We start from the raw sequence: 16,092 nt of genomic DNA, 5'->3' as shown, positions 1-16,092 counted from the left end.
AACACTTTTCCTGGGCAGTGATTTTAGAAATGAAACAGATGTGTGAGCTATCTGAATTTGGAAATGAAACAGCTGATCATCAACGGTACTGTGTACTAAATCCCTGCTATGCATGCAGCAAAGAAAAGTGATAGGTAACTGCAGGCAGGAAGGTGATCTTGTTAGAATTGGTTTATTTTCTTCTTCAGTTGAAGAAAACTACTGCAGCATGTAGCATAAAACCAATCCATGGGGAAAGTGGGTGATTCTCACAAGGAAGTGGATAGGTTTAGGGCCAAGTCTACAGAAAGTTAACTTCATTTTTTTGTGAAGAGAACACCAAGAACACTATTGACCAATGATGATTTTGAACTTATGCTGCATACATACCTAATACTGATACACAAACATGTCTGAGTAACTTACTAGTGTCCATGTTGAACTACAAATAAATAGCTACTCTTCCTACACATACTCAGCACCAAAGGCATGGTTCAAATTGCTTTTTGCCCTCACAGATTTATGCTGCAGAAATGTTCTTTGACTAGTTCTTTCTTTGAGCATTTTGTCTGTTTTGACCAAAGCTATGAGATAAAATACTGACTACAGAATTTCTTTAATGCAGAGTTCTATAAAAAGTATGTATATCTATCTATCTATCTATTCATCCATCCATCCTTCATCCATCCATCTATCCATTTATCCAGGCATACATGTATATACTGTTTTTTTTGTGAATTAATGGCTTGTATATATAGTGATAAAATAGGATTTTAGATGCCAGTATTATGAACAATTTCAGGAATCATTTACTGAACTACATTAGTTAAGTCAATTGCAGAAATGGATGAACCATTCATTAATCTTTTTCAATTAAACTGTTTTTAGGGAGCATTCAGAGCAGTCAGGTAATGATAGATTTATTGCATGTTAGACCAAAAAAAAAAAAAAAAAAGGAGCAGAGGAAAGACCTCAGAGGACTCTGTTCCTTTGATCTATAGTTTGGTTTGACATGGATGGTTCTTTAAATTAATTGGACCAACTTGACTGCAAATATAAGATAGCTAGTTTGGAAGATGGAGTAATTTACACAGCTTCTTGGATTTTCATATATACATAACCAACATTTGAAAGTTCAGCAGCACAGATAATATCTGACACAAATAACATCCATGTAAATGATATCCCCAACAACTTGCCCTGTACATAAAGAACCAAGGCTAGGTGAAGACAAATCACCCTAGAAAGACCACTGTCTTGTTTTGCACTGAGGAATTCACAAGGTTCTCCACTGTTCATTTTTGTGCCCTGAAAACAGAAAAGAGATCATTTGTTTAAGGAAAAACAAAACAAAAAAATAAATAAAAATGACCTCCCCATCCAAACTAAAAATAATGGAATTCAAACTACACCAGAACATAAACAACACAAAACACGAAAAAAGATAATGGCTATCTCTGAACCACATGGTATGATAGGGGTTCTGGTTTCCCAATGGTTCATCCCCTCTCTACGTTTTGTCAGGATTTTCTCTTACATATTTGAGAATAATGGATATGGCCTGATTGGCAAGCCTCATGTCAGTTTTACTATCTGTATTCAGTCTTTGAGGCTCGCAAGTAGACCAATAATAGGACAAGAGATTGAGTTCTTTAAAAAGTAATTACAGCCTCTTTCTTTTTAATCTGCTTTATTATGCTTATATTTAAACCTTCTCTGAATGGAGGCCTGCATTAACAGCGCCGACTCTGCTGTTTCATTAGGGCCTTAATGTGCTGTGCATTAGGGCGTTTGCATCATCTTTATGGGGGAGCTTTTAGCTCTCAGATCAGGTTATAAAATTAGGAGTCCTGTCAAGTTGTGCTTCCCACGGGAAAGTGTTTACACTATCCCAAGCTGATAAAAGCTCAAGATGCATAGAAACCTTTCCATATTAGCAGATCTTTTCTGCTGCTCTACATTATTCAGGACTCTATGAAAGCAGCTACTGGATTCCCTCTGGGAGCTTCGTTTTGGCCTTGAGTGAAATCCAAACTTTACTAGAAGGAGCCTTTCTTAACTTACCAGGGACTCTCTTCTGTGTGAACCAGGAATGCTCCATTTCTGTTTCATAAACATTTTTTTTTATCGCAGCTGTACAATATGTAATGTTCGAAACAGGAAGAGCAGATTTTAATGATAGGAAACTATCCATTGTTTTTATATTTTCGACACATTCAACTATAGGAGCTCTATATATCCTTAACATATAGTGTATTCAGCTAAACATAGGAATTAGAGTTTTGATTTAAAAAGTAAAGGGAAAACAAAACAAAGCAAAACAAAAATAAAACACCCAGGAGCATTAATCTCATTGTGGTTTATTTTGACTTGTCTTGAATTTTACGTGCAAATATTTCCTTTTTTGCCTTGTAGTTTCCTTTGATCTGGCGTATAAGGGAAGTTGTAGATCTTAGCAGGTTCTGTTTCTTTGTTTTTCTCAGTTGAGAACTATTGCATCTTAGGAAAAAAAAAACTGGTGAAGGAGACTTTAATCAATTCAGACTGTCTATGGAGTACAGAATGTTTGGTGTATGAATCCAGACTTATTTCAGGGCTGTATCTCTTTAACAAGTAATAAAGTGTGCAAAATAAAACATATGCTCACCCCAAGGCCATAAAGCAAAGCAAAGTTCTGGCATTTACCAGGTTATTTTCATCAGTGGAGATGGCTAAGCTGGATAAGGTAGCCCCCCAAGGAGGAGAAGTTTGACCATCCTAACTAACCCATTTACCTGCATGGCAGTTAAATCTCCATTTGGCTGTGTTAATTTGAGAGTGGAATGATAAATGTCCATCGCTCTTTGGTTTTTGGTTTGTTTGTTATCATTTAGAGAGTGTGTATCCTTTTCTAGAATATCAGTGTTTCTCTCAAGGCAGAATGTTTAGGATAAAAAAAAAAGTCCCATAATTATCAGTGCATCCAATCAAATTTGGACTCATTCAACTGTTCATAAAAGTTTTATCTTCCAAATGGCCTGCTCTGCTAACTGTATCAAGCAGGCAGATTATGGGGTGCTTTTCATTCTTTGGGTCATCGTAATTATAGCAAACTTGCAGCTGTGGAAGGCACAGATCTACAGCGAATGCCCCAAGTGAATGGAAGTGTGCAGAGAAAAAGCAATATCTTTTCACTTTCTGATTTTCTTTGTTCTGAGACTCATTCAACCTAGGACCTGGCATGTCTTACTTTTATTCATCCCATGTCTTCAAATTGTAATAAACATATTACGCATTTTCAGGCCCTCAACCTTGCTTGGTTTTTATTGAATGGCCAATGCAGCCTTTAGGCTGTCAGTATTTTTAAGTTGATCTATTCCTCTTTCATCATCTTTCAGTTTACATAATAAATATTGCACATAGCTTTCCTCCCCCGGATTTAGATTTACATTTAATAATAGCTAGCATTTATTAAGGGCTTCTTCTGTGCTGATGTGTCCCTGGGTTCTTTATGTGCCTTAATCAACTCATCTTCATAAAAACCCTTGAAGTAGACACTACCATTATACCCATTAGAAGGAAAGAGGAAGCGTGTACAGAGGGATTAAAGTACCATGCCCATGAGAGAGAGTTACATAACTAGGGTCGATCGGATGTAAGCCATGAGCGGCAGGCCCCAGAAGCCTGGCCTCATAACTCCTGCAGTATACAACTTCCTCAAAGGGAAATTGCATTTACTCCATAGAGACAAGAGTGGGTGGGTGGGTGAGAAGTCCAACAGCCCATGAGCTAGTCGATCCCCCATGCTGAGTCACTTTAAATGTGCAGAGTTTGTGATCTCCTTGAGATTATCTGTGATCTAATCCATGCTGAATGATGCTGCCGTATCGGCATTGACTAGGCTTATAATTGAAATCACTGGAGAGAAAATTAAATGTGTTGATTTGTCTTCTTTTTAATCACTGCAATTCATTTTCACTGATTCTTTGGCTACAGAAACTAGTTTTGATGGAGTGGGTACAGGACAAATAATTTTGCCTTACTCAATGAAGACTACAATGTCATTTGCAGATTAAGGGATGCTTCATGCATGCATTTGATTTCACTCACAGGTCTTTGTTTTAAGAATTCATAATCTGGTAGAAGGTCTGAGAGTTGTTTTCTTCAGTTGGTATGTCCATGAATACTAATGTTAAGGGGAGTCTACACTTACCCTTCTGTATTCTCCAAGGCTGGAGAATACAAATTATGACATTACCTTCTGCCTATTTGAAAGTAGAGATGGACTTGGAGGCAGAAAACAAATACATTTTATTTCTTTATTCTTTATTTTTGTACTGGCAACATTAATTATATTTAGAATATTCAGAATATTTTATTTTGTAAAATTTTAATTTACTCTGTATTTCTGGGTAGTGTGTGTGTATGGTGTGGTGTGGTGTGGTATGTTTGTGTATGGTTGTATATGTTTATGTGTGTGTGGTGTATATATGTTTGTGTTTGGTATATGCTATATGTGGTGTGTGGTGTGTGTGTGTGTGTGGTGCATATGTGTGGTGTATACATACATGTTTGTGTATGTAGTGGCTGGTATATGTGGTATGGTGTGTGTCTGTGTGTGTGTGTGTCTGTATGTGTGTATGTGTGTGTATGTGTGTGTGTGCTATGTATGGTGTGGGGTGTTTGCGTGTGTTTGTGTGTATGTGTGTGGTGTAGTTCAGAGGACAACTTTCAGAAGTTTTTTCTTGCTTTCCATGTTATTCAGGCAGATCTCTTTTGTTGTTTCTGCCGCCATACTATGACTAGACTAGCTGTGCAGAGGGGCCAGTCTCCAGTCTCAGTCTCCCATCTCACCACAGAGTGCTGGGATTGCAGCTGGATTTCCTCCCATCTAGCTGCTCATAGGCGCAGACTCAGAGCATCTGGCTTTTGATGCATGCGTGGGCTTCCAGCTGTGCCATCTCTCCTTCCCCACATTGCTTTCTTTTATTCTTTTTCTTTTGTTCATCTCTTCTTTCTGTCCTCCTCTCTTAGCTCTTCCTTGATATTTTCTCTCTTCTGCTCCCCTTCCTTCCTTCATGTTGTCTACTTCCCTTTAGGCTCTGACTTTCTTCCTTTCTTTGCTCTTTCCTTTCTTATGTTTGCGTTCCCTTTGGGGATGCTTCCACGGTTCTGAGGAAGGCCTTCCCCTCATTTCTGAGTTTATTGAGGTTCCTTCTAGCTCCTTAGCCTTTACATTAGCTCTGCTCTGAGGCGTCTCTTCAGATATCAGCTTGTCTGTTCCCAGTTCCCACACTGCCTCTGGAACTCTTTTCTGTCTTTTCATTTTAGGTAGGGTCTACTTTTGTTGTCCTGCAACTGTGAACTCAGCAGAAGCAGCACATACTCTCCTGTTTTCATTATCTATTTTCATCTGAGTTTTCTAAAAGCATTTTGTGTGTGTGTGTTGTAGTATATGTGGTGTGTGTGGTATATGTGTGTTTGTGGATGGTGATATATGTGTGTGTGATGTATATGTGGTGTGAGTGTGTGTGTGTGTGATATAGTATATGTGGTATATATGTGGGGTGTGTGGGTGTGAGTGTGAGATGTGTGTATGTGGGGTGTGTTTGTGTGAGTGAGATAGTATATGTGGTGTGTGTATGTGCTATTTGTGTATGTGTGTTTGTGATTGATGTGTGTGTATGTGTGTGTGTGTGTGTGTGTGTGTGTGTGTGTGTGTGAGAGAGAGAGAGAGAGAGAGAGAGAGAGAGGTGTATGTGGGGTGTGTGTGTGTGATAGAGAGAGAGATGTCGTATATGTAGTGTGTGTGTGCACATGTGTATGAGTGTGTGTGTCTGGTGTATGTGTGTTTGTGTGTGGTGTGGTGTGTGTTTGTGGTGGGACACAAGCATGTGAGTGCAGTTACCTGAGGACAGAGGAGGGCACAGAATCTTACTGGAGCTGAGATATCTGAGAGCATTTCTGGGAACTGAACTCAGATCCTTCATAAGAGTGGGATGCTTTCTTAAATGCTGAGCCATCTCTCCATCCAGCGCATGTGTGAGATTTTTGTGTTAAATCACAGACATTTGTGAGTTCTGAACTATCGTTTCTTATTAATTCCTAGTGCTTCTCAGCTGGTAAAAGTGCCCCACAAAGAAGCTCTTTGGGGGAAGATATTCTGTTCATTCAGATATTAAACTCTGCTTCCTCAAGTCCACTATGCTTCCCTTTCTTTTGCATTTTTCCCTGTGTTTTTATTTTCATTGTCAGTTCTGAGTATCCAGTGCAGGGTTCGTGCATATTAGGCAAGAACTTTACCCTGAGCTCTGTCCCTAGCCTATATTTCCTCTTGCAACACACTTGCACTCTATTTTTTGAATCTCCATGTAGGGCAGTAGTGAGAGGCGGACTGGATGTCAATGTGTCCTATGAGGAGCACCCTGCCTACAACATACTCACATATTGTTGTTTCCAGTAAAATGTTGACTTCCGGATTATTTTTAATATTTATCTGTATGTGTGTGTGTGTGTGTGTGTGTGTGTGAGAGAGAGAGAGAGAGAGAGAGAGAGAGAGAGAGAGAGAGAGAGAGAGCGATATGGTGTTGCATAGCCACGTGTGGGTTATGGGTCTGCACAGATGCGTGCTAGAAGTCAATCTCATTCTACCTTACATCCTTGTGAGAAGGCCCCTCATTGATCCTGGAGTTTGGCTAGTGGCCTGCAGAAATCCTACTCTCTGTGTCCCTCAAAGCTTTGGCTTTATAGGAACAGAGGGTTGTTACATGAGTTCATGCTTAGATGACAGACACTATGACCAGCTGAGCACCATCTCGTCAGCTTGGCACCCAGTTTTTTATTGGGATTAGGGTGATGATTTACCAGTCTTCTGTCATTCTAGTTACCAGGTGCTCAGAGGAAACCCAGTTATACCGAGTGAAATAAATGACAATAGAAAATTTAAGTAAACTATTTGTGAAGAATCAACATTACTTTTTTTTTTAATTGCAACCCCCCCTGGAATATTTTAAATTTTGACCATCACTCTCATTTAGTTGGCTCCTTTAAATCCAAATGAGAAAAGGATTCATAGGAATTATCGTGGTGACACTGATAAGAACAGGCTGCAGGAATACGCCATGTAGAGAAGGCTGCCACATAATTAGATTTGCCACTGAAAATTTTAAGTACTTCTTCTCTGTCAGAAGCGCGCCCTGCAGCACACCCGGCTTTCGGGAATGTGATCCTGAAGCTCTGCACATGCAGAAGCGATCCTTATGTATATTAGCAGGTTAAATTTGGGCATAGTTATCTTTAGCCTTGGCCATCCCTTATAGATTTCTTCAAGAAATGTGAAAGACCATTATTTCAACAGTGATCTTCATTCAGTAACCTAGCTTTTGATTTGGAAGGTTTTACCTTTTTGACTATCAGCCCATAACCTCAAGTCCTCTCAAATTAGCACCCTCCTACTTTGCTCTGTTGTCATCAATTATAGTACTTGAAAAGGAACCACATCTGAGGGAGAGTTTGTGTGCGGTTCAAACAACTCCTTTTTCTAATGTGTTGAAAATGTGTAATTGTACTAAAGTGTCACTTTAAGAATTCGGAGGCTTTAAAACATTTTCCCTTGACATATTCCTTTAGATATTATTTTATTCAGTCTTAATGCATATTACCAGGGGGAAATGAATGAATTCATACAGTCCATGAGGAAACAATCTTTGAATGTTTTTCAATTCTCTTGTGAAATGTTTCTTTTAAACAACATGCAATAAATTATGAAGAAAATCCAAAATTCATTCTAAGCTGCTAAATTTGAAAATTGGGATTAAAACCTAATAATCCCATTATTGTTAACAGAGAACCTAAATTAAAGATCTGCTTTTGTTTATTTGTTTGTTTTGTTTTGTGTAGCCTTTTTGAATTTTGTTTGTTTAGGTGTTGTTGTTGTTGGCTCTGTGTGTGTGTGTATGTGTGTGTGTTACTTGATCTGGTTTTTATGTGTAGCTTTAACTAGTCTTTGGAAGGTTATATGCTGGTGTTCTTTTGTATGAAGGGCACAGTTAAGGGCTCTTTTAAAGGTCAAAGCCATGCTAGAATTGCCGTGAGTTCTTATGGTTCCTTATTCCAGGTGACTCAGAGAAAACTTACTGTTTGTCCTCAGTCACATTCATTCTTTCAGCCCAAATGCAGGGAACCCTTACGTACTTCAAATATTAGTAACACGTTCTTCTTGCCATCTAGAAAGAGTATAAATAGATCATTAGTCTAGTAACGGCAAGTGGAACCTTTCAGTTATGCTAAGCGTTCTGTTTGAACAAAGTGTGTTGAATTTGCCACTGATGTCACTAGTTTCCATCAATTTGGTCTCTTCATCACGTTGGCAGGAGAAATTTACTGGATGGGTCATTTTATTAAATAGTATTTTATTCTTGTGACATTGCTCTGCAGTGTGCTGACTAATACACATTATGAGCACGTGTAGCTCTTTAGATTTTATTTAATTATTAAATTGATGAAATTTAAGAAAACATTTAGGTTAAGTGAAACCTAGGTCTTTTCACTGCTTCGATCTCAGTAAGCTACACGTGACCCATGCCTATCAATGGCAGAGAGAATAATCAACAAAGTTTTTATTACTTTGGAAACTCCAAAATAGTTTAGATGGGATAGCTTTAGAGTTCTCAATTGATGCTTACAATAATCTAACTAAATGACAAAATTGTGCAACGTTATTTATATTCATGGAGAGGGGGAATGATTCTCAGATTTCTGTTTGGTCACAGATTTGCTATGGAGAATGTCTAGGAGCAGATAAATGCAAGACAATGTGACTTCAGTTGAACAATAGTGTTTTTCATACTGAATTTTTCACCTTAAACATCCTTAAGACAAAGAGGTGGTCTAGTTCAATGCTCCTTATATTATAATTTCCCTTCCAGAGCCCAGCACAAACCACATAGCAGCACTAAAGAGCTAGAGGAATACATGTTAGGTCCAAAAGGAACATACAGTTGTATGATTTTAATTTGTGAATATCTACATAGAAATTTTCTGAGTTAATTCATTGTAATTTCAAGTGTTGGTTACTAAAAATCAGTATGGTCTGCTTCTTCTATTTTTTTTTTAGTGTAATCATAATTTGAAATGTTTTTCCAATTATTGTTGGATTCTAAACTTTGGGAAGTTTGGAGTAACTATGTGTAAAAGCTGTCTCCTGACAATAGGCTTTATAAATTGTGGCTGATAGTGCTTAAACATTTTTTGCTGTGTATTTTTATTTAACTAAGATAGGAGGAGATCAAAACTAACACGTGTATGTACTAAAAATAAAACCAGTGTGGGCAGTAGACAGGGATAATGTCTCCTAGTAAATTGTGTTTTATTTTTTAGAGGTGGCTAAACAATGAATATCAGATATATATTACTGTGACTTAAGCAAATGTGCTACTGTAAAAAGAATCCCATAAGTAGAGTCTAGATCTTCTTTTTGAGAGAAAAATTAAGCAGAATATTAAAAACTTGTATTTCCCTCCATAGTATTTTAATAATATGTGATTCCCAAGCCACTTTGCTTTCCGTACTGGATAACAGCATGATTTACAGACACTAGTCAGTAAAGCATTTTTGTAATCTGTAGAAGGATCAAAGGCAATGCTTTTTACCTTGAACTAAGATTTGTGAATTTTAGTTGTTGTTTGTGCTGTATGTGAAAGAGCTAAATAGTGGAACATTGGGGATGTATTCTTAGGTTAATCGTGGAATTTAGTAGTTGTTCTAAGTGCGCGGAATAGTGGAGTTGACAGATCTAATTCCACAGGTGAAGACATACGTCTCATATACACTGTCAACACCAAGTCAAACGACCTACTGCAGTCTGCAAGTTCATTACATTTCAATCAAAACACTTCCCTGATAATTACTCATAAACTTTTCTCCAGTCATGGTTAGGAACAACTCAAAGGGGATAGGATGATGCCCAGAAATTGTATTTTACTTGAAAATCGTATGTGTAGGGGTTTCCTAAGAATACGTGTCCTAATTGTACAACTACTTTGGTGTGGCTGGGCACATGGGCCTTAAAGATTGCAAAATCAAACATAGTGATGGTCTGTGGTAGTTTCTCAGGAATCTCACTTGTTTAAGCAGAAGTCTGCAGCCTTTTACGTTAGAGAGGTCAGCATATTGAAGTGATGTAGTAGCTAAAACAACAAAATTATTCACCTATAGACTTTTGTACTTACTTCATTTATCATTATTATAAGACAGTATTTCTGTATTTACCACATTGGTCTGTGCTTAAGTCCCCAAAGTGATTGATAATGGCATACCACTAAATGTTTGTTTCTTTGAAAATAAGGTTTCTTCTCAATTCTAGTGAATTGGGAAGTCCATGTAGAAGTTTTGCAATAGAATCTGTTTTGTGCAACTTTCAGCTCTTTTTGATCAGTGTAAGGATGCTCTAGGTGGTTTTTGGTCCAGGATTTGACTTTGACTCTCTTTCAGGCTGTTGACTCTCAGATTTCTGGCAGGCACCGTTCTCAAGTATTAGCTCTTGTGGTTCAGAGATCCTGTCTTTGATAGATTAATAACTATGTGCTTGATATATATATATATATATATATATATATATATATATATACACACACATATACATACATACACACACACTTATGTGTATGTTTGTGTATATGTGTGTGTGTGTGTGTGTGCATGAGTGAGTGTGTGTGATCATCATCTTTTAAGTAAGAACATGAAGACAATCAAAGTATTATCTTAATATCCATTCAGTAGCAAGACGTTTATGTGTTAGTGTTGATTTCCTAGAACTATAATACTGGACACAAATTTAGAACCTACCACAATTAAGGAAGCTGTTGGCCAGAGACTTTAAGTAACTTGATTAAGATTCTGCCTTTTTGGGAAGCAAATAAAAGCTTCCATTTTCGTTCCATATAGTAGAGAAACAACCATTCTGGAATGCACTACAGAATATAATTTGCATTTTAAGTAGAACATTCAAATGATTTTGAGAAGCTGAAACTTTTCTCATGGAATGATTTGGAAATGAGCAGCGATCACACATGTCATTTTTGAGCAGCTGTTGAAGACAGAACGTGATTTTGCCACTTGCTTCATACATTACATCTGGGTGCTGGAAAAATAAGAGATCACTGGTGTTTGAAGGAAGTGCTTTCCTTTATATTCCTTCCTTCCTCTCTATATTTTATTTTTTCAAGATTTTTATATTTTTTCAAGATTCAGTCAGTAGTTCAATTTTCAAACCATGAGTTTGGCTCAGTATGATTCTTGACTAAGATACCTGTTCAGATCTGGAGATTTCTTATAAAGTACCTTTGAAGGCCTATGTATCACCAATAAAATCTCCCTTTTTTACTTTTCTTTATTCAAGATAGAGTCTGCCTATTTAGCCTAAGGCAGTCTTGAACTCTGTCTTCCTACCTCTGTCTTCTGAGTGTTGTATTATATTCTATAACATGTTTTACTATGCAACTAAAATTTATCAAAGACAGTGGAATTGCATAGCTTTTCATGGAACTTTGCCTTACTTTAACATTTGACCATCCTGGAGGAAATAGTGGCTATGGTTATTAAAGTCCTGGCAGGTTTATCTCTATTCTTTGGCAGAGAAATGTTTGCAATTCTCAGTATTCTTGCCCACTCCATTTTAATTTGGTCTCATTCTGCATAGTCAAGCTTCTGTTAGAAGCCCTATGTGCAATCATTTTAGGACCTATGTTTTATCTAAAACAAAGAACTGCTCTTTGCTTTCCTCCTCAATGTTATAGGACTGAATGTTGCATTTTCTTGGAGAATCTCTTCAATGAGTGAGCTCAGAGCCATTGTCTTTGGTTTTTATAGAAACCCTAAGGTTTTCAAATGGAAACCCCTTGTTATTCGGGTGTTTCTGCAGTCATGTAGAACAGCCCCACTCAGTTGGCAAGAGATTTTAAAAAATATATATTATTTAGTTCTATGAATTGTTTATAGTACTTTTATTACATATATTCCTCCTTTGACCTAAAATAAAGTATTCAAATAATCCTCAGTAAAAAGTATGGACTGTCCCCCACCCCGTAGTTGAAGTGGTTTCCTAAGATGCAGGAAAAGTGCTGTCATTTTATAAAAGTGTTCAATACTTGAAAATAACCCTCCCTTCCAGAGAAGTGACTAAATTCATGACACATCTAAAGTAACTTCCATCTCTCCTACACTGCAGGTCACTTCAGGAGGAACGTTCATTGGCATTGGACGGAAAACTCCAGATTGCCAAGGCAACACCAAGTATTTCCGCTGCAAATTCTGCAATTTCACTTATATGGGCAACTCCTCAACTGAACTAGAGCAACATTTTCTTCAGACGCACCCGAATAAAATCAAAGTGTCTCTCCCGTCCTCCGAGGGTGTGAAACCTTCAGAGAAAAACTCTAACAAATCCATCCCTGCGCTTCGAGCCAGTGACTCTGGGGATGTGGGAAAGTGGCAAGACAAAATGACAGTCAAAGCTGGAGATGACACCCCTGTCGGCTACTCAGTGCCCATCAAGCCCCTCGATTCCTCACGACAAAATGGTACAGAGGCCACCAGTTATTACTGGTGTAAATTTTGTAGTTTCAGCTGTGAGTCATCCAGCTCCCTTAAGCTGCTAGAACATTATGGCAAGCAGCATGGAGCAGTGCAGTCGGGCGGCCTTAATCCAGAGTTGAATGACAAGCTTCCCAGGGGCTCTGTCATTAATCAGAATGATCTAGCCAAAAGTGTAGAAGGAGAGCCATTGACCAAGCCAGAAAAGGGCTTGAGTGGGGCTAAAAAGAAGGACTTCCCCAGCAAGGGAGCAGAGGATAATATGGTAACGAGCTATAACTGTCAGTTCTGTGACTTTAGATATTCCAAAAGCCATGGCCCTGATGTGATTGTAGTGGGTCCACTTCTCCGTCATTATCAGCAACTCCATAACATCCACAAGTGTACCATTAAGCACTGTCCATTCTGTCCCAGAGGCCTTTGCAGCCCAGAAAAGCACCTTGGAGAGATTACTTATCCGTTTGCTTGTAGAAAAAGTAATTGTTCCCACTGTGCACTGTTGCTGTTGCACTTGTCTCCTGGGGTGGCCGGAAGTTCGAGAGTCAAACACCAATGCCACCAGTGTTCCTTCTCTACCCCCGATGTAGATGTGCTCCTCTTTCACTATGAGACCGTGCATGAGTCCCAAGCATCGGATGTCAAACAGGAAGCCAACCACCTGCTAGGATCTGACGGGCAGCAGGCTGTCAGGGACAGCAAGGAGCACTCCTGCACCAAATGTGATTTTATAACCCAGGTGGAAGAAGAGATCTCGAGACACTACAGGTAAGGGTTCTGGGGGCCAAAATACCAGGGGAGTCAGAGAACCCAGAGGGAGGAATGGGTGAGGCTGCACATGTGTGGCTGGACATATTAGGGCAGTCACATAGAAGGTCTTCTGTAGAACTGCAATAAGTTGGTTGATGGGCTGTCTTCAGACTGTAATTTCCTCATTTGTTTTCAGGTTTCCTAAGTGTCATCTTATCACTCTCAGAGAGCGTTTTTCCAATTCTCAGCGATATGGATGATGAGGTTGCTAACTCAGCACAGCTAGTGTGACTCTGCATCCCATAATTATTGAAGGGACAGCTCCCAAATTAAAGGTTCTACTAGAATATATGTTGCTTTCTGGGAAAAAACAGTCAGTCTGAGCATATGCTGCCCATTTCTCTGTTTGAATGAGACTGGTCCTTCCTTTCAGTTTTCATACTTGAGCATCAATCTTGATTGACATACAAACAAAATCTTGAGCTGAGATTTTGGAATGCACATGGATTTGATTGCGCTGTCACTCTGGGGGCAGATAAAACGGGTTATTTAAAATTAATTAACACAGACAAAAAACACACACCACATGGAAACACACACACACACACACATGCACGCACTTTTACTCCTTACTTCTCCTGATGTATTATTTTCCCTAGCTTACTGTTCATACCTTCTTACTTTCTAGAGATGAGTTTGCATTAAACACTATATATATATATATATATATATATATATATACACACACACATATATATATATATATATATATATATATATATATATNATATATATATATATATATATATATATATATATATATATACACACACACACACTTCTTAATTTCACAGCTGCACACTTTAGCAGGAATTGAATATACGGGAGTAAATAAGATAGGCACAGTTAGTAACCATTTGGAACTGACAGTTAAAGGGGAGGGAAAGGCACCCACATATCATCAGGAGTGGGGAGTGTCACAAAAATCAAAGGAACCAAAAACTACACTTGAGATGGAAATAGTAAGACCACACCTTAACACTGGCAAGTCAGGAGATGCCATCCCAAGGAAGAGCAGTTTAAACTGAGACCTGTTTATAATCTGGGATTATTATGCTCAAGCCTTGATGATTCAAGGTGTGCAGAGATAAGCACTCACTGTTACTCTGTCTCTCAGCACCAAAGTAAAAAGTGTATTTAGTTTCTTCTATTATTCTTATTTTTTGAGATGGTCAAAATTTAAAATAAATTTTGTAGCTCCAGCTTGAGTATAAATCTCTGTATAACCCAGGTTGACCTTAAATTCCTAGCAATATTCCTGCCTCAGGGTTTCCCACACATTGAGGTGAGAGGACGAGCTGTTGCATGGAGCTTTTACTTGCTATTTGAAATGTTTTTCAATATATAGGTTCAATAACCTAGATTAAAAAAAATCTGCTTAGTACAGTTTTGTGTGTATATCTTCTCAGTGAACAGTAATGAAGGAGTCGTGCCCAACAATGGGCTAAGAATGTTAGATGTTAATTTGAAGGGCATCCTAATGTTCCCAGTGAATCAAAATGTTCAGAAAACACTTACTTGAGATTTACACTGTTTAATTTATAAGGTCAGCTCTAGGAAAGACACAGTGCTGCAATCAAATATGTGTTCACACTTGCAATGAGTGTTTCTGTCTCCTCTGATGTTAGCTGCATGCTAATTTCTTTCTGGACTAGCAAGCACCAGCTTTCCTCAACTCTTAGTATGGATGCACAAATATGGGTGAGTTTGTGCATATTGTTCATATATAGTTGTGAATGCTCCAAAATTCTTATTTCTTTAATCATGAGGAAAATGGAATAAGTACACAATAATGCACATATATATTATGTGTGTGCTTCTCTGTGTGTGTGTGTGTGCACCTATATATGTGTGGATGAGTATGGTCTTCTTACACACAAAGACAGTGCTGACTGGTAACCATATGATTTTTTCTCCAGGAGTCTAAGCCACTACTTAAAGCTTTGTCTGAAATAAGCAGGATATTTATGTTCTTTAGATAAAGGAAATAATCTTGGAGAAATGAATAATATGAATAAAGGAGATGTCTTCATAATGTCTGGATTTATTTAATTCTTAGTATTGAAAGTAGTCTCTACCAGGAAAAGACTAATCTACCCTTGCCACGCACTGTAGCTGCAAAGTTTAACACATGAGCATGCATAGATCTTGGCAAATGTCTTTATGCAAATGGAATTCCCAGGAGCGTTTGCCTGCACAATAGTTTTAAATACTGACAGCTCCAAGGTGAGTTACATTTTAATCTTTCATTACATAGTTTTAGAGCCTTTTGAGGATCTAAGGTATATGCCAAAGACAGTAGTAGTATGTTGGCTTTCAGTCTTAGTCAGGTTCCCAACAATTTTAGTAGCTAAGAAATTAAATAGAATGTGTCCTTAGGGCATAGAGTATGTTAATAATACTCACTTTTAAATACTGACATACTTTCGTTGATCTTTTAGATTTTTGGTTATTCATCTAATATCTGAGAGTCTTTATAGAATTATTTGAAATTGCGAACCTTATGAGTTCAAGAGTCATAATTCACGACTAGGAGGTATAAGGAAACCTTAATAAATCTCAATCACATTGGAAGCCTTAAGGATATAAAATGAAATAGTCATGCAGGTGATTAAAATTCAGTCTGCTATACAAGTACTTTTTTCAATGCAATGTTTTAAAAATAGAATAATAGGTCAGCTTACCTTATCTCAGATCTATCTTTACTGATTATTCTTTATTTATAATAGCCCTCTT

General features: G+C 37.9%; 1 protein-coding gene across 13 annotated transcripts in view; it reads left to right on the top strand.

Annotated features, from left to right (window-relative positions):
- Positions 1 to 16,092, top strand: part of Trps1 (transcriptional repressor GATA binding 1) — a 238,163-nt gene that overhangs the window by 46,363 nt on the left and 175,708 nt on the right. For 10 of the 13 annotated variants that reach the window (XM_029469685.1, XM_029469683.1, XM_029469682.1 and 7 more), the window contains exon 3: positions 12,185 to 13,314. In XM_029469685.1, coding sequence (XP_029325545.1) covers positions 12,185 to 13,314 — 1,130 coding nt within the window. The remainder of the gene's footprint in view (positions 1 to 12,184; positions 13,315 to 16,092) is intronic. The other 3 variants (XM_029469687.1, XM_029469688.1, XM_021183249.2) reach the window with 1 other exon arrangement.

The sequence above is a fragment of the Mus caroli genome, chromosome 15 (assembly GCF_900094665.2).
Source record: "Mus caroli chromosome 15, CAROLI_EIJ_v1.1, whole genome shotgun sequence".
Classification (NCBI taxonomy): domain Eukaryota; kingdom Metazoa; phylum Chordata; class Mammalia; order Rodentia; family Muridae; genus Mus; species Mus caroli.
This window is presented reverse-complemented; position numbering and strand designations above follow the sequence as displayed.